Source organism: Bicyclus anynana, chromosome 6, assembly GCF_947172395.1.
Source record: "Bicyclus anynana chromosome 6, ilBicAnyn1.1, whole genome shotgun sequence".
Classification (NCBI taxonomy): Eukaryota; Metazoa; Arthropoda; class Insecta; order Lepidoptera; family Nymphalidae; genus Bicyclus; species Bicyclus anynana.
In genome coordinates, this window is record NC_069088.1 from 12,891,559 (window position 1) to 12,914,404 (window position 22,846).

General features: G+C 36.0%; 1 protein-coding gene across 3 annotated transcripts in view; it reads left to right on the forward strand.

Annotated features, from left to right (window-relative positions):
• The first annotated feature begins 4,984 nt into the window (after nt 1–4,984).
• Nucleotides 4,985–22,846, forward strand: part of LOC112054137 (proton channel OtopLc-like) — a 107,419-nt gene continuing 89,557 nt past the window's right edge. The window contains exons 1-2 of one of the 3 annotated variants that reach the window (XM_052882002.1): nt 4,985–5,168; nt 6,008–6,419. In XM_052882002.1, the coding sequence (XP_052737962.1) occupies nt 6,199–6,419 (221 nt within the window). In that variant the 5' untranslated portion in view covers nt 4,985–5,168; nt 6,008–6,198. Of the gene's footprint in view, nt 5,169–5,661; nt 6,420–22,846 lie in introns of those variants that run through there. The other 2 variants (XM_052882003.1, XM_052882001.1) reach the window with 2 other exon arrangements.

Genomic DNA, 22,846 nt, shown 5'->3' on the forward strand with positions numbered 1-22,846 from the left:
TATTACTTTATCAAAAAAAGTGTGCATTTTAAGAAATTAAATATCACGTGTCTCAAACGGTAAAGGAAGGTTCCTCATCGTGAGGAAACCAGCATACCAGAGAATTTTCCTTATTCTCTGCGTGTGTAGTCTGCCATTCCGCATTGGGCCAGCGTGGTCGACTGTTGGCCTAACCTCTCTCATTCTGAGAGGGTACTCGAGCTCAGCAATGAGCCGAATATGGGTTGACAACGATACTTTTATACGGTATTTACCTGGTTTCCCTGGGTCGACGTTGTATGGGCCGGCGGCATTCACCTTTCGTTTATGAACAAAATATAAATTTTTTGTTAATAATAAATAATATACATAGTTGGGATATCTTGTGTTGTACAATAAACATTCTGTAATTGTAAATCTAATATCAAATATGATATTTATTTCAAATATATAGAATATTTGAAAGAAATATTCCAGTGTAAATGAAATTTTACGATACAAATAAATTATATTTCTTTCAAATATTCAATATATTTGAAAGAAATATAATTTATTTGTATCGTAAAATTTCATTTACACTGGAATTACCCGATTGATTAAAGATTAACCAAATCGAAATTCGTTTATTTCATGTATACTTAGTTTACTAAATTCGTTTATTTTATGTATTCTTAGTTTATTAACAGTTTTCAATCGTCAAGTTAGACCATTTGTAGAGACTCTAATACCAGTTCAGAAGGCAAGTTCTACCGAGAAGAACCGGCAATAAACAGTTGCTCTTTTAAAATCATCGTTCTTTACAATGTTTGTTATTTGTCCCATAAAATAATTAATTCTACTTCTTGTAAGCCCAGTTAATTAACTCCAAGCATTTTTGTCAGTAAATTTTATAATCTGACCCGGCAAATGTTGTTTTACCTTATAAATTTTATTCGCTTAGGGGTATGAAAACTAGATGTTGGTTTCTTCGATTCACTCACAAATTTTCATCAAAATCAGTCCAGTCGTTTCGGAGGAGTTTGGTAACAAACACCGCGACACGACAATTTAATTTATTAGATAATTATTATGTTTGACAAATGACAAACGGGTCTCCATTTGTGCCTAGTATTCACGAGATGTAACGAGAAAGACATATCGTCGACCAATAGCGGCGAGGTCAAAATATTCACGCTTTCGTTCGTTGTGATGGGACAACAGGGAGAGCGATGCACTCTGTGCGTTTTGTCACGACTGATATTACAAAATTTTATAGTCGACGCTAATAATGGTATTGGGAAGAAATGTGTTTATGTATTATTTAAGTTTTCATTCAGATGTGTGTTCTAGTTAGTACTCAATATTCACTAAAATATTTATACAGGATGCTCGGGAGCATTTCCCATAACTCTGGGGTTATATTCTTTATCAAAAATTAATTAAAAATGCTCAAGGAACATATGTTCTAAAATTAATATTTTTGGGGTAAATAATTTTTCCTTTGGGAATAGATCCTAAAATATGTCCCTTATACGTATCCTTATAATTATGAAGTAACCAAGTTTGACGTTATTTAAAATGTATAGATAAGGTGAGTGTTCCATGGATATTCGGAATTATTAGAATTTCTTTGTATGAAAACATAAAAAGTTTTTATTTTTTAGTTAAATAATAATAGTTTTGCAATTCTTCTATAAATAGACTCATCAACACCTTGAAGTTATGGAAAATACTCCCTAGCACCCTGTATATCCAGAGACTCGGGCCAAATCGTCAATGGTGTGATGGACACAGGGCAGTACTTTGTAGGAGTAGGACGTATTCCATGCGCGCCCTGCTAAGTGTTACTCTGTTTACAGGCGATTGCTTTCCACTTACAGTCGGAGGCATTCCTTATGACGTCTCCGAAATAAGCCGCAAGTGTATACTCCGCGCCACGAAACAAGTCCCGTAGACGCGGCGCTAATGTCTTAATGTCTTCTGTCATTTGGTACTGGCGGTCTTATTGTCATTTGCTTAAGGTGCTGTCAATTTTAGTTCAGGTTTTAGTCGCGGGATTGCTTTCGTGGCGCGGAGTCTACGTGCAGGTCATATAAAGTAACCTAAAACCTTTGAGCGCGGTGTTCCCTTGATCCCCCCCTTCCTTCCCCCTCCACGTTAACGCTGATACCTAAAATTGTATATTGCCCAGCTTAAGCGCACGATGTTCGGAAACGTCGTATAGATTACATCCAACTATACCATCATTTGTACAGTCATTTGTTTGGTCCGTTAATTATTACAATAAAAACAATTATTATTACAATTAGGGTAAATAAAAATTAATCACTTGGCTTTTATATCGTTGTTATTTTACTTTTCTATTAAATGTTTCAAGTATAATTATTATTTTTCAATCAGTATAAATGAAAATTCATATTTAATGTTTTTTACCTACGCCAAAGTATAGGTACTTGTAAACGATTTAATTTGTTGATTTCGTTCGAAAATTTTGATAATGTTCATATAATCCAGTTAAATAAGACTTTGAAGTTTACAACAATTCCCATAGAGCTAAAAATTGGTATTGTTTTGTAATGTTTAGAATAATAATAAATAATAAATGAATTGTGAAAAGTCCCCCACAGCAAAAATAGTTCAGACAAAAATTGTAGAGGATTGGATGATCTAAAATTTTTGTCAGAACTATTTTTGCTGTAAAACTCACCGCATAGCTATAGCTAAAAAACGCGAAAAACCTATTTTTGCAAACTTTCACCATCAATAACTTTTTTTGCACAAGGGGGGATTGATAGGGACTTATCACAATTTATTTATAATAGTATTCTAAACATTCATACCAATTTTTAGCTCTATGGGAATTATTGTAACCTTACTTCTATTTTAAGGATTCATTTAACTGGACTAATAATAATAATTATTTGCGTTTTGATTTTCCTAGTTGACTTGGAAATTTTCGACTAAAAATTTACCTATAGTTCAGAGTTTGTTTTTATCAAGACAAGTTTAATAAAAGTCCTACTAATGTTAGTTATTACATTTATACGTCTATTTAAATAAATTTGTGTGTTTTAAAATGCAATAACTCTGAATTTGACTATATAAATGTTATATCATTAGCATAGATAATTTAGTATGACGTTAAAAGTAAAAAAGGGTGTTAAAAAGGTTATACGAAGCTTTTGAAATACTTGTACCTAGAAGTTTATTTGTAGATCAAGAGGGCATGGCTTGTTTTGTGGGTGTGATTGATTAAATGAAATTATTTAGTACACAGCTTTCATGGTATCTTTGAACTTGTTTAGTATCCAGCGTTTGTTACTTTTATTATACTGTTACCCAACATCTGGTATTTGGTTATTATGTCTAATTTGTTTATTCTTATATATTAAAAACTGTCCTGTCTTTGCAATATTTACCTATATATCTTTCACAGTTTCAAATGACCTTAATATACATTCTTAATTTTTTACATACGTTTAAAATGCAATAAATAATTCTTAAATAGGTCTCTTCAAAATACGGCTAAAATAATTTAATTTTTCCAATCTTTTAACTTATTTACTCGTTTAACAAGAAACATGATTTTGGTTCATAACGGTATTTTATTTAAAGGATGGCAATATTTGCCATCCAGTAGTTTAAGAATAAAAATGAAATTATCTGTATTTGCAGTATATCAATTATGTTCGAACATAATTAATCGAAACTTTAATTAATCGAACACCTTAAAATAATCCACGCCCTCTTGTTGTATTGGTTAATTAATATGAACTTAATTAGCACCTATACACATAATGTTATATTAAGTATATAGACTACAATATTCCTTGATGGCCCAAACTTAAGGTAAATATATGACCTAAATATGTCCAACTCGTAAAAATATTTCAATAGGTATATACTAGTTGCGTGGTTTCACTCGCGTAATATTATAGCTTTCATTGATTAATGTCCAACATTGATATAATTTCCCAATTCGATCCAGTAGTTTCTGAGATTAGCGTGATCAAACAAACTAACTCATAAGATAGCTTAGTTCCTAGATTACGTTTCAGAGGTAGGTAAAAACCCATTCTATAGTTCCAAGCGGCGGTCATAGAATATTATTATGTATATAAATTGTATGGACGAGTATGAAATGAATTGGTTATAATTATTATTGTCATAGATTTATTTCATATTATGTATAATATAAATATTATTAAAGACTTTTAAAGTATTGTGATATCTTTATATTAAGTGTAATGCTAATATGTTTACAATAATAACCATGTGGAACCATGTTATAAATTTGTAGATTATAAAAAAACAGAGCTGTTTTATTTTGTCTCCCATAAAACTAGGGTTGCCAACATTTTTTCAGAAAATATAGTATTTTTCAGATTTAGCTATAAAAACATAGTACGCATAAATAAAATATAGTATTTTAGGGAATAAGTAAAAAATCGACATTTATGTTCAAAAATCAATCTTGTTGCATTTTTCAAGATTTATTTGTCTGAAATAACCCTTCTTGCAGTCGGGTAATAGGTGAAATAAGAGTGTCTTATGCTTTTTTGCACTTGGATTTTTTTTAATTTTTGAAACCATAAGCCTTTTTTTTCTAATTTGTTCGTTTAAATGTTTGGATTTCGATAAGATAGATAGAAGTTCGGATAGGCTAGACGCTATTGTACTTAATTGTCAAAAGTAATGTTCATATAGTTTTATAATGGAAATTTTGTTTGTTAGATTTCAGTGTTGAAAATATAGTATTTTTTCGTACTATATATTTCTTCAACAGTAGGTATATAGTACGCAGACCCGAAATATAGTAGTACGGTTGGCAACGCTACATACAACCTCCACCGAATTATACAAATAGAAGTTAATAATAAAAGTTAGAGCAGTTTTATTTGAGTGTAGGAAGTAATACCGATTCACGAGTTCCTCGCGCTACCCTCCCGAATGCGAGTCCGGAATTCGGGAGCGTCAGATTGATCCCGCGAGGGTGGGTCCCCTCCCTGCCTCGCCGCGTAAGCGAGTCCCGTTCCGTGGCAATCGCGCGCCATCCTTCGCCGTGGGAGGGCGCCTGTGTCGCGGCGCGCACCACGTGGTACTACGGCCGATATTTGTGTGACTTCCGCGTTCGGAACTACGTACGCGGTACTATGTGATGCGTGTACGGAATAGGAATACTCCGGCGTGAATGTAAACGCGGCGTTATTGTACGCTACCAATTTATTATTGTTTACGGATGCTCAGTTAATTTACTATGTGGTTGTTAAGAGCAATTTGAAATTAATTTGTTAATTAATTGACGTTCGATAGGGGCTTTCATTTTTCAGTTTATAAAATATAAAATACGAATTTATAAAATATTTATTACTTAAATTATGAGACTATAGAGTCGTTAATTCAAATATATGTATAGAATTATAAGTAAACAGCAGGAAGGATTGACCGTAACAATTGGTCACAATAGATCATCTGCTATAAATATTTATTATTTGGTAGCCTAATACGGAGCCGCTGTGATGATTTGTGTTCCGTTACAATTATTTTGGCAGTGGTAAATGAGTTGAAGCTTAATGATATTTTGAACAATACAAACGCCAACGCGATTTGCGTTAATGATTTCGAAAATGTTCAAATATTTTTAGTTTATTAGAGTTTTTATTTTTTGACTAGGCTACCTTTTGTAAATAATATAGGCAAATTTAATAATTATGTAGGTAGGTACGTATGTATGTAGGTATGCGCGTGTTTCGTGGTCGGTCGACTATTTAATGCGACAGGAAGCGGTGTCGATTTTAAGGATTGCTCGAACTAGGAAAGCCTCTCAGGTCATTGTTCCTTTATTTACGCCGAAACGCTCTTTTTGTTTCACAAAGATAAATTACTGTTTGTCGTCCCCTAAACGTTTTTTATGTGTTACCCTAATTCCGACATCTGTTATCGCGGCTTGTAATTATTTAAATGCATTTATACCTACATTTTTTTTTTGACTAATTGTTGCTTTAATATAAACTTATCCATCTATCTAACCTTTATTACTTTCTCGGAGTTACAAATACAAATAAACTAACTCGTAGCAGTCCCAGACAAAGCTTTGAAGATGGGTTAGTCGTAACTCGTAGGGAACAAACATTAACAAAGACTGTCGGTGCCCAAAATGGATTACAAAGAAGTGAGGAAATGGACTACGTTTTGTTAGAGCGAGTGTGTCGAATGGGGGTGGAATAAAAAGTCGGAAAAATGGATGACAGTTCACCAGATTTGTCGCTTAAACTTCGGCGAGGGTCGAGCGACTCCAGGGAGTCGTTTTATATGGACTTCGCTCAAGGGATAGACTCGGATATAGAGGAGGTGACTACAATTGAACGGATCATACCTGAACATCCTGGTGGGAGGGCGGAGGGAGATGCGGATACGCTGGCGACGCCTTCCGGGCTGGATGACAAGGATTTGTCGCAATGGTGAGGATGTTTTAATATATTACTATTTACCAATTTATATTTTTTCATCAATCATGTCATTAGGATACAGGGAGACAACTAACTGCTTCATATATTCACTTGATTGATCATGCAACATTCAATAAAAAAACATGTCTCGCAGTGTAGGTATATCCTAAGAAATATATTTTTCACATTAGCCCTAAAAGAAAAGGCTCCCATTACCCTGCTCTCCCCTAAATGGATGGAGGTAGGTATCTATATCAGGGCAATCAGTAGATAGGTAGGTACGAGCGTATACTTGGAAACTTTGTTCGTAACACTCCCGATGGTCCGCGCGAGCCAGGTCGCGTGTAGCGATGAATGAAAACCCACGACTGATGCACTTTACTTTCCAGCACGCACGATTTCACACCTGCGCAGTCTTTCCCCCCCGTCGCCCGCATATCATGGTAGTGTCATCAACGAACTTGCCAGACTATAGTTAGGAACGTCCTCTTTTAATTCTCTCATCCACTCAAAATTCAATTTTAGAATTTGAAGTTTAAACAAAGGTAATTTTTTTTTAATACTACTTATAGTAAAACTAGATGACGCCGCGTGGTTTCACCCGCGTGGTCCCCGATCCCGTAGGAATACAGGGATAATATATGGCCTATAGCCTTCCTCAAATAATTAATTTAACACTGAAATAAATTTTCAAATCGGACCAGTAGTTCCTGAGATTAGCGCGTTCAAACAAACAAATTCTTCAGCTTTATATTATTAGTATAGAAGTATAGATTTGGTTGCACATCCATGGTTAAACGTTGCCCGGGATCTAGGTAGGTACGTAGGTAACCGTCGAACTTCAGGAGTAGAAATGTAACTAATTGAGTAGGTAGATCAGCAATAAAATGACATAAAATTGATTCAATATGTAAAATCGGTAAATTAATTATTTATTTGTGAGAAAGAATGAATATTCATTAATACGATAAAGCAGAAAAGCTCGACATTAATTGAAATTGAAGTTCCGTAATAGTATGCAAGCAATATCAATACATTAATTACATATCTACTTGGGTAATTTTTGACGGCCTCTGTGGCGCAGCGGATTTATATACGGAGGTCCTGGGTTCGTTCTCCGGCTGGGCCGATTGAGGTTTTCTTAATTGGTCCAGGTCTGGCTAGTAGGAGGCTTCGGCCGTGACTAGATAAGTTAGTGGCTAAACATGTACCGCCAAGCGATTTAGCGTTCCGGTAAGATGTCGCGTAGAATCAGAAAGGGAGTGTTGATTTTCATCCTTCTTTTAACAAGTTTCCATCTTAGATTGCATCATATCATCACTGACCATCAGGTGAGATTGTAATCAAGAAACCACCTTGTAAAGAATAAAAAAATAATTGTAATTTCCACGATTCGTGGAAACTATACCAAAATATCAAATCTAATATATATAATCAAAAAATATGTAAGTACTTACCTAAGTTGAAACTATTTAACCCAATGATAATAAATATTGTTTTATAATGTCATTGTTTTTAACTGATAAAGGCTGATAAATGAGTTACTGAAGCGTCGTAGGTCCCCTTGTGCCTTCAATTCTGCTAGTAGGTTACGACCGACGATAGAGGCTATAGGTACATAACCAGCAAAGAAATAGCGCCAAAAGCGATTAGGTAGCGATGATGCAGCTTATGGTAAGCGATACCTATGCTGCGAAAAGACTTGCTTAAGGAGTGTGATGATAAACCGGTGAAACCTATAACTTAAGAAATTAGTAGGTACTTAGGTACGTTGTCACTATAGAGTCGTAAAGTTTAGTTAGACGGGCACACCGGACTACTTAATCCGTACTATAACCTCAGGTTAGATGATAACATACATAGACCTTCTCGTATCAGTCACGTGCTAACTTAAAATAATAATTATTAAAAAAAATACTACCGACTTCAAAACATTAATGTAAGTATACCTGTCCACGAAACTAAAAAGGGAAAATAACATATTATTTTATTTAATTTTTTATTGAGAAAAATACAATAAGGAACTTAAGCTAACTTATCCTAATAACTATACAAATCATGCCCACGTGTAATGTTGACAAGAATACTGGCTGCTGGACAGCCAGGCTGATCCTTTGCGCAAAAAATGAGCCAGCCCTTCTGTCACCAGTCCAGGCAAATAGCCGCTTAAATATTTTCTACATATTGACCACTTTGAAGTAGGTTAAAGTTACACGTGTCATACATAAAAAAAATATACACAACTAATTGTTAACCTTCTCTCTGTTTTCGTTGGTTGAAAATAATATCAGGTGCTCGCTCGTATTTTACGTACTACTAACACACTTTATTTAACTTGAACGATAAAAGCAATTCTCTTTAACCTTATACCAAATACAATAAAATAGCGCTAAACGTGAGCCATTGTATAACCTTTTGTTCGGAAGGTATTGCGGGGTGTTAGTTCATATTGACACCTTCAGTCGGAGCGTAAAATCCCATTCAGTAGAATGCCGGGGACAAATCGTAGACACCTACAAGTAGATATTTGGTTGCAGAAAAAGTTAATAGTGATTTTATCAAATACTTTTATTGAAACAAAAATAAATGGATATATATGCTTATATGAGTTTTAGTTAATATTCCTAACGCTCTACCAATAATAATCGATGTCGTTCCAGCAAAAGTTGCCTGGTCTGGTATCGAAGAAGTTAGTCTTTTTTCAAAGACATCTTCATTGTCCAAGATACCCAATGCGATTGTTAATATTTTCTTCGGAATAATATAAAAAAATACTCAGTATCCAGACAACTTTCGTGGCAATCATTCATCGGAGAGTGACACCCAACACTTTTATGATGCTACCAAAACCACCTCCTGGGTGAAAGAAAAAGATATGGTCGTTTTATTGAGAATTTTATCTATACTAATATTATGAAGCTGAAGAGTTTGTTTGAACGCGCTAATATCAGGAACTACTAGTCCGATTTGATAAATTCTTTCAGTGTTAGATAGCCCATTTATCGAGGATGGCTATAGGCTATATATTATCCCTGTATTCCTACGGGAAAGGGAATCACGCGGGTAAAACCGCGCGGTGTCAGCTAGTATAGTATGAAGTCCACGGGATCAGCTAAAAATAGTCTCAGAAAGGAAAAAGTGGAACCAGATTTACGGTTTGCCTTGTTAACATCCTAACTGGATAAAATGTGTGATGAACCACATCGGGGGTTCAAATGTATGCCAGCGGGCAGCGGCACCCGTTTGACGGGTCGCCTGTCCGGGGCTTTCTCTCGGGGTCAGATAAACCACACGCGGTCACTAAGTATGTGGATTAGGCGCTTAAATAGTTTAGACTTTATTAGATCAAGTAACTTTGGGATTTAATTTTAAGATTACGTAGGTAGGTTAGGTGCTAAAATGAACCCTATATAAACCTGATTATACTATACTAGCGGACGCCCGCGACTTCGTCCGCGTAAATTTCGATGTCAACATTACTACTACACTTACCCTACCCTACCCCTACCCTACCCTACCCCTACCCTACCACTACCCCAACCCTACCCCTACCCTACCCAACCCCTACCTCTACCCTACCCCTACCCCCACCCTACCCCGCCCTAAGCCTATCCTACCCCAAACCTACCCCTACCCTACCCCTACCTTACCTACACCCTACCCCCATCCTACCCCTACCCTCCTCGTACCCTATCCTTTTCCTACCTCTATCCCACCCGTACCCCTATCTCACGCCTATCCTACCCCTATTCTACCCCTACGCTTCCCTACCCGTACCCTACCCTACCCTGTAACTTCTCTATCTTACTCTTACCCTTAGCAATCGGTCCAGTCCTTCGAGAGTGGTGGTATGACCAAGAGAAATAGAGACTTCTATGCTAATAATATAAAGAGGTAAAGTTCGTGTGGTTGTAGGAGGTAATCTCTGGATCTACTGGACCGATTTGGAAAATTGTTTTACCAATAGAAAGCTACGTTATTTTCGAGTGTTATAGGCAATGTTTGATCCCCATATTCACACGGGAACTGGAACTACGTAAATGAAAGCGCCGGGCGTCATATAGCGGAATTTCTGCGTCTTTTAGAAATTTTGTATTATCTCCGAAACTATTTAAGTAATTAACATACTGTAAAGGGCAAATCTTATCTCCATAATATCCTTGTGATTATTAAATAATTTATTTTAATAATGATTAAAGTTTAGTTGTATAAATAATGACGTAAACCTAAGTATATAAAATAAATAATTTTTAAAACACAAAAGGTACTATATCTGCTAATATATAGAAGATAGATATATGGTGTCGCGGACTTTTTTGTAGAACTTTTAAAGATACATAAAGTCTCCATACATTAATTTCAATTTTACACAATAGTTAAGGCAGCGCATGCGAATAAGTCTGTTTAAGAGGATTTTCAGTCCGACCTGTATGACAAAAACTGTGATAACTTGGCTAATATATATGATACAAATATAAAATATAGCCTATAGCACTCCCCGATAATGTAGCATTCTACTGGTGAAAGAATTTTTAAAATCGGACCAGTAGTTCCGAAGATTACCCCATTTAAAAAATGTGACAAACTTACAAACTTACAAACTTTACCTCTTTATAATATTAGTATAGATATAGATTATCTGTAGTCTTTTGTTACTATTGTATTGTTATTTTATCTACCGTTAGTTTTGTGTTTAATTTATTTGCCTGCTTATGGTATGTGATGTTGGATTACAGGCCTTAGGCAGAGTAATTTAGGGTAATATTGTTTTGACTATGTCTTGTATTATTTTGTATTTATAGTCTGTGACTCCAGAACTATCAGGATGTTAATGATAATAATCGGGATTGATTGCCAATCCGCATTGGGCTAGCGTGGTTAGCAATGGCCTAACCCATTCTGGAAGGAGCACTCGTGCTCAATAGCCAGCTGAATATGTGTTGATAATGATGAAACTACTGGAGGAACGAAGCATCTATCTATCAGCATATCTATTTTTGATCTCAAGAGTTACTTAACCGGAATTTCGTACAATAATCCTTTCTTCTAAACATCACGTGTCCTAAATCGTGTCAGACATTCGATTCATCACAACCGGAGACCGGAAAAAGATCAAATAGCTTTGGTTCTAATTGTGAGCAACGAATTTGTGTTGCCTGCACGTGCCATGTAAGACACTCATTACCGCCTTCCATGTATGTACCTAAGTAAAACGTTTCACGTTCGATAATCTTATGCCCTTTAACGTTAATATATCGACTTACCTAATTAATGTTTTATTTAATACATTAATTTTTGACCTTTCTGAATGTCTCGTTGCAATATCAAAATCTCTGTACACAACTACACAATTAGAGCGAGTTTCTGTTTTTGTGAGCTTTTTTTTTATTTTCTTCCTATCCCCGGTGCTGTTCCTGGCAGTTTTTTAAAAACCTTTATAGAAAAAACGCTCATTTTATGGGAGTAGAAATGTGTCTGGGCTTTCTAAATCGCGTGCGTCTACTATCTAATATCTATCATATAGTAATAATGGTAAATTAATTACAGAAGTTACCTAAAGCTAAAGCTGGTAAAGTTTCAAACACGCCCTAGTTTGAAAAGAAGCCCAAAACAAACTCAGCTTTACGAAACAGCTTAATGTTAAGTTGAGCTTCGTAGGTAAATCCATACCTACGCCTTTACCTATGAAATGTTGGATAGAAGTTTTTTTAATAAACAAAGTTTGGCAAAAGATTTAATTAGGTACTTAGGGGTATTTATTAAATAAAGCTATTGAATATACATAAAGCCGCTAAATGATGGCGGCTCGAGACCGTTGTGCTTGGAGGTCCATGCAAGAAGCCTATGTCCAGCTGTGGACGTCTATCGTAGATGATAAGGTAAGGTAAGGTAGAATTTACATTCAAAATTCAAAATTCAAAATTCAAAATTCATTTATTTCAAGTAGGCTCAGTTTACAAGCACTTTTGACACGTCAGTTGACTATTTGTAAAGATTCTACCACCGGTTCGGAAGGCAGGTTCTGCTGAGAAGATACCGGCAAGAAACTCAACAGTTGCTCTTTTGAAAAAGTCATACAGTAACATTGTATTTGTTTAATAATAGGATTCCATATTGAAATATATATAAATATAGTAGTTATGCAATGACAAAGGGACAAGATTCTGGTAAAGCACCCTTATTTATTATATTAAAAGCTAGAAGACGCAGTCCAATAAACTGAAATGCATTCAACATGGCACAATGCAAGAAAAATAAATATAAAAAAGCTCTAGAGGTCCATTGAGTCCATTGATCTGATTCAAATAAAGCTACGGACCGAGAGCCTGCTTTAGTCAGATCTACCTTTTTGTTTAAGGCTGTAGTTTAGCCTATCCTACCGTAGATAAATATACGGTAGCCAATCATCAAATTTGGGGTGTGGTGGCTTTGGTAGCAGGTTTTAAGGGCATAAAGAGTCTGTCCAAATATAAAGCGTATCACACTAATATTATAAAGGCGAAAAATTTGTGTGTGTGTTCGTTCCTCCTTTGCGCTACAGCCCTTGAAGCGATTTGGCTGAAATTTCGAATGGAAATACATTTTACTCTGGATTGACACATATACTACTTTTAATTTCGGAAGAATCCATGGTTTCCGCGGGATTTGTAGAAAATTTCCACGCGGACAAAATCGCTGGCGTCCGCTAGGTTTTTTCATATTTTCCTCGACGATAATATGAGATTTCATGTCCCCAGTTGCCATTCACTTAGCTTCCCACCAACTCTTCAAAAAACATCGATAAAATCAAACTTTAACAGAGTCTCTAGCGAAGGGTTACCACTAAGCTAAAAGTCTATTACAAAGTATGGACTATGGATATGACTAGAGTCTAGGATATATTTATACGATACGATTGGAAAGCACGATAGGATATATTTTTACGATATATATATATAGAAAATATTATCAAAAACTCACGTTTTACACTTGTACAATTGAAGATTTGCGTCCTTAAAACCTCTCTACCAAAGCCACCGAGGTCCATAGTCCATAATTAGATGTCGTACTTACATTATGATATGAGCCACGGATATTAGAAGTAAAACCGGCTAGTGACAGTTTTTCTAACAGAACCAACACCGTTAGCTTTAATGTTTTCTGTTCTGTGGTAGAAGTTGACAATCTTTCAGTTTTTATACCATGAAGCATGTCTAGCTAACGCCTACTTAGAAGGAGACTAAAGGTGACAGCATTCGTATCAGAGAAGTCACATTGAATTATTTTACAACTCTGCACTTCGACGGAAAACTTGGAAGTACGTGCCAGTATTTTATAACGTGAAAGCTGCAGTCGTTTTGGTTCTATATTTATTTGAAAAAGAACGAGTTTACTATTATTATAAAAGCGTGAATAAGATATACGGGTTGCAGTTTAATGTATTTTTAACGACGTTCTATTCAGCTGAATAATCCTGTCATTATATACGAATGATACGGAAAGGATTTTTTATTACGATGTGTTCATTTTATTTTCGTGCTCTCAGATATTCTTCGGGGATTTTATCACACTATTAAACTCCAGCCGTTATTGTGCACGCACTAAAAAGGACGCCGAAATGATTACGAAGATAATGTCACAGATTTCGTCTGATGTGAAAATGTACTGGGTTTTTTTATTTGAGTTTTATTTTAGTAGTATTTTTTTTATTCTCTACAAGTTAGCCCTTGACTACAACTTCACCTGATAGTATGAATGAAGCGAGCTAACTTGTTAGGAGTAGAATGAAATGCACACTCCTTTCAGTTTCTACACGGCATCGTACCGGAACGCTAAATCGCTTGGTGGTACGTCAATGTCGGTAGGGTGGTAACTAGCCACGGCCGAAGCCGCCCACCAGACGAGGGCTAATTAAGAAAACCTCTATTGGCCCAGCCGGGGATCAAACCCAGGACCTCCGTCTTGTAAATCCACCGCGCATACCACTGCGCCACGGAGGCCGTCTCTCGTTTTATTCTCTACAAGTTAGCCCTTGACTACAACTTCACCTAATGGTATGAATGAAGCGAGCTAACTTGTTAGGAGTATGATGAACTCCACACTCCTTTCAGTTTCTACACGACATCGTACCGGAACGCTAAATCGCTTGGCGGTACGTCTTTGTCGTTAGGGAGGTAACTAGCCACGGCCGAAGCCTCCCACCAGCCAGACTGCGCCACGGAGGCCGTCATTGATTTATATTATTATACTTTTCTGTATATTTTATAAGGTAGGTTTAAGGAGTAGGATAGAAATATTTTTAAAAATTGTTCGATAAAAATTTGAACTTTCGTGGCCGGTTCTCTAGTACCTTTCTAAAAATATAAGAAATAGAAAAACACATGAAAGCCCAGGTTAAGGATTATTTTCAGAATCGGAAATAACATTTCGATAATATATTAGATACCTAACTATATTTTATAAATTATTTATTGGTCTAACTCAATGACGAGACGAGATGAATTTAAGATGGTGTACGTCTTGGATCACTTGATTACTCTATACATACTTATTGTTGAAAATTGCATTAAAATCCGTTGCATACTTTAAAATACCTACGCGTACAGACAGTGGGAAGCTACTTTGTTTCATATAACATTGATAATATAATTTGATACATAAATTATAATCCATTTACTGCAGCAAATGCGTATCGCACAATTTGTTTATTCGAAGAGAGCTTGCTCCCGGAAATCATTTAGTATTCTCCATACAATTTTCTAGCTGAGCCACGCACGTTTCGTTTGATAATCTCGCTATTTGTTTAACGTTGAGCATTATACCGCACCTGATCAGATGGGTTTTGATTATGTGTACTTACCAATGGGTTTTATGGGGAATAACAAGAATATTATGTGAACATGTTTAAAAAACTTTTATTGCAGGAAATCCAAGCAAATACTGTAACTTAAGATTGTGACTTATTCATTGTCTATGTTGTTCTATATTGTGACTTACATAATTCTATTTCTATTATATACCTTTATGAGATATATAGCTGTGATAGCACAGTGGATATGACCTCTGCCTCCGATTCCGTAGGGTGTGGGTTCGAGTCCGGTTCGGGGCATGCACGTCCACCTTTTGAATTGTGTGCTTTTTAAGAAATTAAATATCACGAGTCTCAAACGGTGAAGGAAAAACATCGAGAGGAAACCTGCATACCAGAGAATTTTCTTAATTCTCTGTGTGAAGTCTGCCAATCCGCATTGGGCCAGCGTGGTGGACTATTGGCCTAACCCCTCTCATTCTGAGAGGAGACTCGAGCTCAGCAGTGAGCTGAATATGGGTTGATGACGAACCTTTATGAGATAAGATGAATACGGTAGCTCGTACCAAACGACGTTTTAGTAGGTAGATATGTTGCACGCACGAAAGTGCATGATATAGTCATTTACATGTCATACTTTGTATAAAACCCTTGATCTAAAGAACAAGGTAGCTTTTTTTATTTACAGGTTAACCTTTGTTAGTTAGCCAGGGATCGAAATCAGGACCTCTGTCATGTAAATCCACCGCCCATAGCATTGCACCACGGAGGCCGTACTAAATTGATCTTAACGAAGCTTGGTACAGGAATACTCGTATAGATTGAAGAAGGCATTAGCATTTTTTTCGAGATAGGAATTCGTTTCAAAGAGAGATGAGTACACATAGCATCTTTAAATTATCCTTAAACACACGGACAGAGTCTTCCACTAGTATTTTATACAGAATTTAACTAATAGAAATGTCCTTTTAAACTACGAAACTTAACAGGAGAAGTACCCGTAAAATTTTAATTATGACTCCCCAGGAAGCAAACAAAAGGACGCCTGATGGGATGTTATGAGGCGTGACGCTGTTTATTTCCAAAACTTACGTCGTTGTACAAATTATCAACGCACTAAATTATCCTTATCGTTGCTGAACTGTGTGAAACAATAGAAATAGAATTGTCGTTATTAAGTTTTAGTCTTCAAAGTTCAAACCCTTGGTCATCGTAGGAAGGTTGCTAGACACTCGTTTTTTACAGAATATATTTCGGAGAGTGTCCACAGGAGTTATTTGAGCCTGTACCACCTCACCTTTTGACCATCGCATTGCAAGACACCGTGTTGGTTTCCATCCCTAAGTCATTGACATTCGTAGAATTCGTACGAAGCGATTTGCTTCCTCGTTTCTTATACACAGGGCTAGGATATGGAACTCTGTCCTGAAGTCATTATTTCCTAATTCTTACAACCTGGGCATCTTTAAGATGAGAGTGAATAGTCATCTTCTAGGCAAGCGCGTTACACCTTAGGCCACATCTACACTTACCATCGGGTGAGATCGTGGTCATGCGCGAGCTTATTCCTTATAAAAAAGTCACATATATAAAGCTTCTGTAATTTCATCGTATTAAGCCCACAAACCTCATCGCCCGAACTTTTAAGCCGAAGTCTAAGTCTTTTATGTCCTCAGAGACTCGTTCAGTACTCTCATGTCTTTATAGCCCTCGGGCTCAGTTCTGGCAGAACTAATACACGCAACTAAACACCCCAGTGACACTGCGCCCAATAAGGCGCCTACAGCAAATATTATCAGCATCATCATTATTTGAGCTGATGTCCATTGCAAGAAATAGGGCTTTTGTAGGGACTTCCAAACACCACGATCTCAAGCTGCCTGAATCCAGCGAATCCCTGCAATTCGCTTGATGTTTTCAGAACCTCAACCGAGTGAGGCGTCGACCAACACTGAGTTTTCTAGTGTGGGGTCGCCATTTTAGCACCTTGGGATCCCAACGTCCATCGGCTCTTCAAATTTTGTGGCCCGCTCAATGCCATTGCATTTCAGTTTCGCGGCTCGTTGAGCTATGCCGGTGACTTCGGTTTTTCTAGAATCTCCTCTTTTTTGATTGGATCACGCAGAGATACTTCGAGCATAGCTCATTCCATCGCCCACTGCGTTTTATCACAACACACAATACACAATTAATACTCGTACTATAAATTATAACTATGAGTTCCATGCGAAAGCTTTATTTAGCTCATAATAGCGGGAAGTAGCGACGTGATGAGATAATAAATAAGATATGAGGATCTAAGATAAGAAGATTCCTGTAAGAGCCTAGCTCGACGAGCTAAGTGGGTTGCAAAGCTTAAGTGGAGTGTGCGTGGAAATATAGTTACGTCGGTCGTAGGTACCTAATTCAATAGCAAGACTGAGATTTACAAGAAATATGTAATAAACTAACATTTAAAAAGAAGGCTTTTACAAAATATGCTGCAGCATGGAACATCAGTGTTGCCAAAGCAAATGAATGCAAACTAAAGAATTTATCCTATGTTTAACTTAAGAATAAACCCATAATAGTTATTTAAATAAACAAGATAAACCCTATATCTTGTTTATTTTAAAAAAATATTATGGCTATCTTCCAATATAGACCGTTCCATGCATTTTCATCGACAGTCGTTGGACGTAGAAAGTGGTTTTCATTTTAGAAGATCTACTCGTATAGCTAATAAATTGGGCCAGTCAATGAAAGGTGTAAAAAGACTAGTAATTTAGATTATTGAAATTCATTGATCATGCACATCATACTTTTCTACTCATCAGTCGTCGTTATCAACCCATATACGGCTCACTGCTGAGCTCAAGTCTCCTCTCAGAATGAGAGGGGTTAGGCCAATAGTCCACCACGCTGGCCCAACGCGGATTGGCAGACTTCACACACGCAGATAATTAAGAAATTCTCTGGTATGCAGGTTTCCTCACGATGTTTTCCTTCAACGATTGAGACACGTGATATTTAATTTCTTAAATTTTTTTTTTCATCAGTAAAAGCAGTAAATTCAGAAATATTGTATCTTTTTAGTGCCACTTATAACGAAGGTCGGCAAACATTTTCGCTACTTGAAATCTTGACACAGCAACCCAAATCAATAATGTGTAACTTAAATAAACATTCATTCAGAAAGTTTTTGCGTAGCGATATCAATCAACCAAATACGGTGAAGTGTGCCGGATGCCACGTGTGTGGCCCGGCTATTTATGATGTGTGTAAATCTGTTGCAAAATGACATTGGTTTGTTGGTTTAAGTCCTTTGGTCTTTAAAGGTAGGTACTTGTGATATGTAGAGCTTTTATACCAACTTAAGAAATAATCCCTGAGATCGCGGGTTAAAAAACCCACGTCTAGGTGATGTCAGATATCGGGGACCTCGTCTTGGCTGGCGAAGACTTAAATACGTATTACTTCTAACTATTATGATACTTGAATGCCTCAGACGAAATGCAGTTTTACATTGAGGTAGGTATTTGGCCGGCAGAAGTCTAATTATGGCTCATTTCATGGGCATGTTTATTTCTGATTGCACTCGCAGATGATAACGCAGCGCTGCGATACAGCTGTCCTGATAACAACTGGGATTATTTGTGCTGTTCATTTGCGTTTTTATTATGGGAAATTTCGCTGCGTGCCTAATTAATGAACCTATTCTCGAAATCTGGCTTAAATATTCGTTGAAATGTGGCAATTTTGTAGTTGTATCATCAAACCGTAAATTTTTTGCTTGTTTTAGCAGAAAAAAAACTTTGAAAAGAAGTTTAGTTTTACACCGGCGAACATTTTGCACTAGAACAGTGATTAAAATGTATTTTTCTTCAAGACACATACTTTTATTAAGCCAATTATTTAACCAGATCCTTATTTATGCATCATATTGTCATCTCCATATATTCCCTAATTTCAGCTAAATCGGTTCAGTAGTTGCGCCGTTAAAGAGTAATAAACATCCAAACCACAGTAAAAAGTAGGATTAGTAGATTCAAGGTAAAAGCTCTCAACACCGTCTTGGGTTATAGAGGGCATAGAGGGCAAGGGTCATATTATTTAATGTTCTTGAAAATAAAATCGTTTTAAGCTTGCATTATTCTGTATCAATAGGCACAGCGGATTGTAAAAATGATAACGTAAATGTTTAAAGTTGTCAACATCAAAATGTTTTTTACTGAAAAAAAAACTGTTAGATATTATTTTATTAAAAAAAAAGTAATGCGTTTGAACAATAATTCGACATTGCATAAAACAACATATGAACTCTGCAAATAGTCATCATTCACTGAACGCACGAGAAATTAACGAACCTGAATAATCAGCGGGCAAATGAGCATCATGATATTATGGCAGACAGTATTTTAAATTAATCCATTACGTTAGGCTTTAGTTCAGTTAATGAAACACGCTCATTTAGTAGGTTATTTTATTAAAATTGACAATCAACAACAAATTATTTAAATAAGGATAGGTAAGTAATTGTCATTTTCTGCCTGCCCGCAAATTCTGTAATATTGACAGGGTACATTCACATACAGTCCTTACCTTACACTGTAGATCCTAGGCAACCTTAGTGGTACGGCGAGAAAACGACTAACTATCGGCGATTTTCTCTCTCAAGACATGACTTCTGCCTTCGATTCGGATGACGTGCCTATAGGTTCGAATAATGTCCATGGTATGCACCTCCAACTTTTCAGTTTTGTGCATTTTAAGAAATTAAATATCACGTGCCTCAAACGGTGAAGGAAACAAATCGTGAGGAAACCTGCATACCAGAGAATTTTTTAAATTCTCTACATGTGTGAAGTCTGCCAATTCCCAATTTGGCCTTATTAAGGCCTAACCCCTCTCATTCTGAGAGGAGATTCCTCCAGCAGTGAGCCGAATATGAGTTGTTTATGATGAAAAACAGTTTTAAAGCATTGCTATTTCATTAGTTGCTCAAAAATTTTAAACTTTTAGAAAATAAATGTCGAAATGAATTTCCATCGCGTTTGCAACAAGTTGATGTAAATTATTAAAAAAAATGTAAAGAAACTCTGCAGTTATTTACGTTCAGTGACCCGTAGCGTAAATATATCTGTAACTGAGCGACGTTGCAATACTCGTGCCTATTCGAACGAACGATGTTAAATGAAGTTCGCAGTGGATATTCCCAAAAGCTTGATTAAAATTTAAACTTGTATTCGATGACTTAAAAAAAAAACTGTGTTGGTAAAAATATCAAACTATTTATTTTATCTACCCTCATAGTTATAATACCTAAATCGCAAACTATGAATTAATGAATTAAAAATAATTAGTGTTCTGTTCAAATCAAAGTCGATAGAGCTTTGAATAGAGCTTTTTTAGATTAGTTTCTCTGGTAGATTGTAGGTACGCATATTCGTACGTATGTAGCTTTATGAAATTTTCCTAGCTGATGCTCGCGACTTCGTCCACGTGAAACTAACTCGTAGTTTTCTACAAATCTCGCAGGAACCACGGATCTTTCGGGTTCAAAAATGTTGTTCAATATTAATTCAGATTAATCTCCATACCAAATTTCAGACAAATTATATTTAGTAGTTTTTCCATATATCCGTATAAATTATATACTAGTATGTTAGTATCCTACTAACATTAAACTTAGGCGAAGCGCAAGTAAGAAATTTTTAAGTATGGAATATGTTCTACAAATATATGCTATACGTGATGATTAAAGACTATTGTGGTATTACCTTAAATAAATGTGGTAGCTCTTCTCTAGAAGTCTCGTGTATTTTTTTTTTAATTCGCAAACGAAATATGACGTCATTAACTGAAATATTAAGTCCGGAGAGCTTACCGGAACCTCGTTACGCAATTCCTGTCAGAGAGCGCGAGCAGTGGATTACAATCCTTCATACAACTTTTCACATAACGGGTCACAGAGCATTGCGAACTGGGCCACTTTTGGAGCCGCGGTCAGAACGAGTGCTTTTGAGTTTGAGCAGCGTTCATTTTCTGCAGTACTTTTAAATGAAACGCTAAAGGGCTTTCGTGCTATTTAACCTTTAAATAGGTTTAGTTGCTCAATAAATACACAATGGAATTATGTTCTTTTAAAAAAATATGACTTTATTATCAGAATCAACGTAAATTTCATGTTGGATATTCCCAAATAATAAGTAATGTTTTATTATTAAGTTTTGTGTTCTTCAATTATTAATTTAAGATCTACGTAAAGTGAAGCGGTCTGCAAAAAACAAGAATTTAATTTGAAAGCGAAAATTATGATTTTTTATTCTTTTATGAAGAGAGAGGTAAAAGAGAAGGTTTAGGTAACTCTTTGTGTATTAGTATAGATATACTTAGTTTTTTTTCAAGTATTTACCTACTTAGTTTAGAAAGAAAATTATTATCTAACTCTATCTATGTAGGTAGATTTACGATACTTTTAATGCGGCTCTTAACTTTTCTAAGCTTTTCTTTACTCGTACAACACAGCTGAGTAAACGATTAAAAAAAAGCTCAATTTATCGCGTCAACTGCAAAAAGATTTGTTTCAGTCGAGAAAACTGAGCTTTTACAAAAGACCCCGTCCTAGTTGCGACTGTGCTCTGTAGTCTATGCTAGGTTACTTACTCTCTGTCTATGCTTTTGGTTTGAATGTGTTATTTTTGTTCTAGGTTCTGGCTTTTGCACGTTACGCTGTCTAAACGAACTCTGTCTGCGAGTTGACTTCTGTTAGTTTTCAATAACTGGTTTCACTATTGGACATACGTTAATGCAATCTTTTTACTTGAAGTTAAAACGTTTACCTACATGTCTACTAATTACGGTTGCTACGTGTGGTAAATGATGATGCAGTCAAAATAAAAGAAAAACTTTTATTTGTAGATAACTGTTGATGGGTAACATGGTGCTTGTTACAATTTTATTCAAAAACTATTCAACTGATTTTTAAAATTCTTACACCATTAGAAAGCTACATCTTCAGCGAGTAATATAGACTATACTAGCGGACGCCCGCGACTTTGTCCGCGTGGAATTTAGTTTTTCACAAATCCCTCGGGAACAGTGGATTTTTCGGGATAAAAAGTAGCCTAATTGTTAATCTATGCTGTAATATATCTCAATAACAATTTTCAGCTAATTCGGTTAAGTAATCGAGGCGTGAAAGAGTAACAAACATTCATATCATCAGTTTTCGCAAATCTCGGTAAACCATGGATTTTTTCTTGATAAAAAGTAGCCTATGTGTTAATCCAGAGTAAAATCCATTTCTATTCCAAAATTTAGCCAAATCGCTTCAGTAGTAGCGGCGTTAAAAGTAACAAACATCCAAACATCCATACAAACTTTCGCGTTTATAATATTAGTAGGATTTTAACTCTGTATTCTTACGAGAACGGGAACTACGCGGGCAAAACCGTGGACCATCTGCTAGTATGTTATAAAGTAGCGGTAACGACTAGCGAGTGTGTATTCTGCCTCTGTAGTCAGGTGACACAACGATTCTCTTTCTACGATCGCAAACGCTTCGAAAAATAGAAAATGTATGGGAATGACAGATCATGATCACGTGTCGTTGCAAATGCCATTCTCATATACATTTTTTGTAGTTTTCGAAGCGTTTGCGATCGTAGAA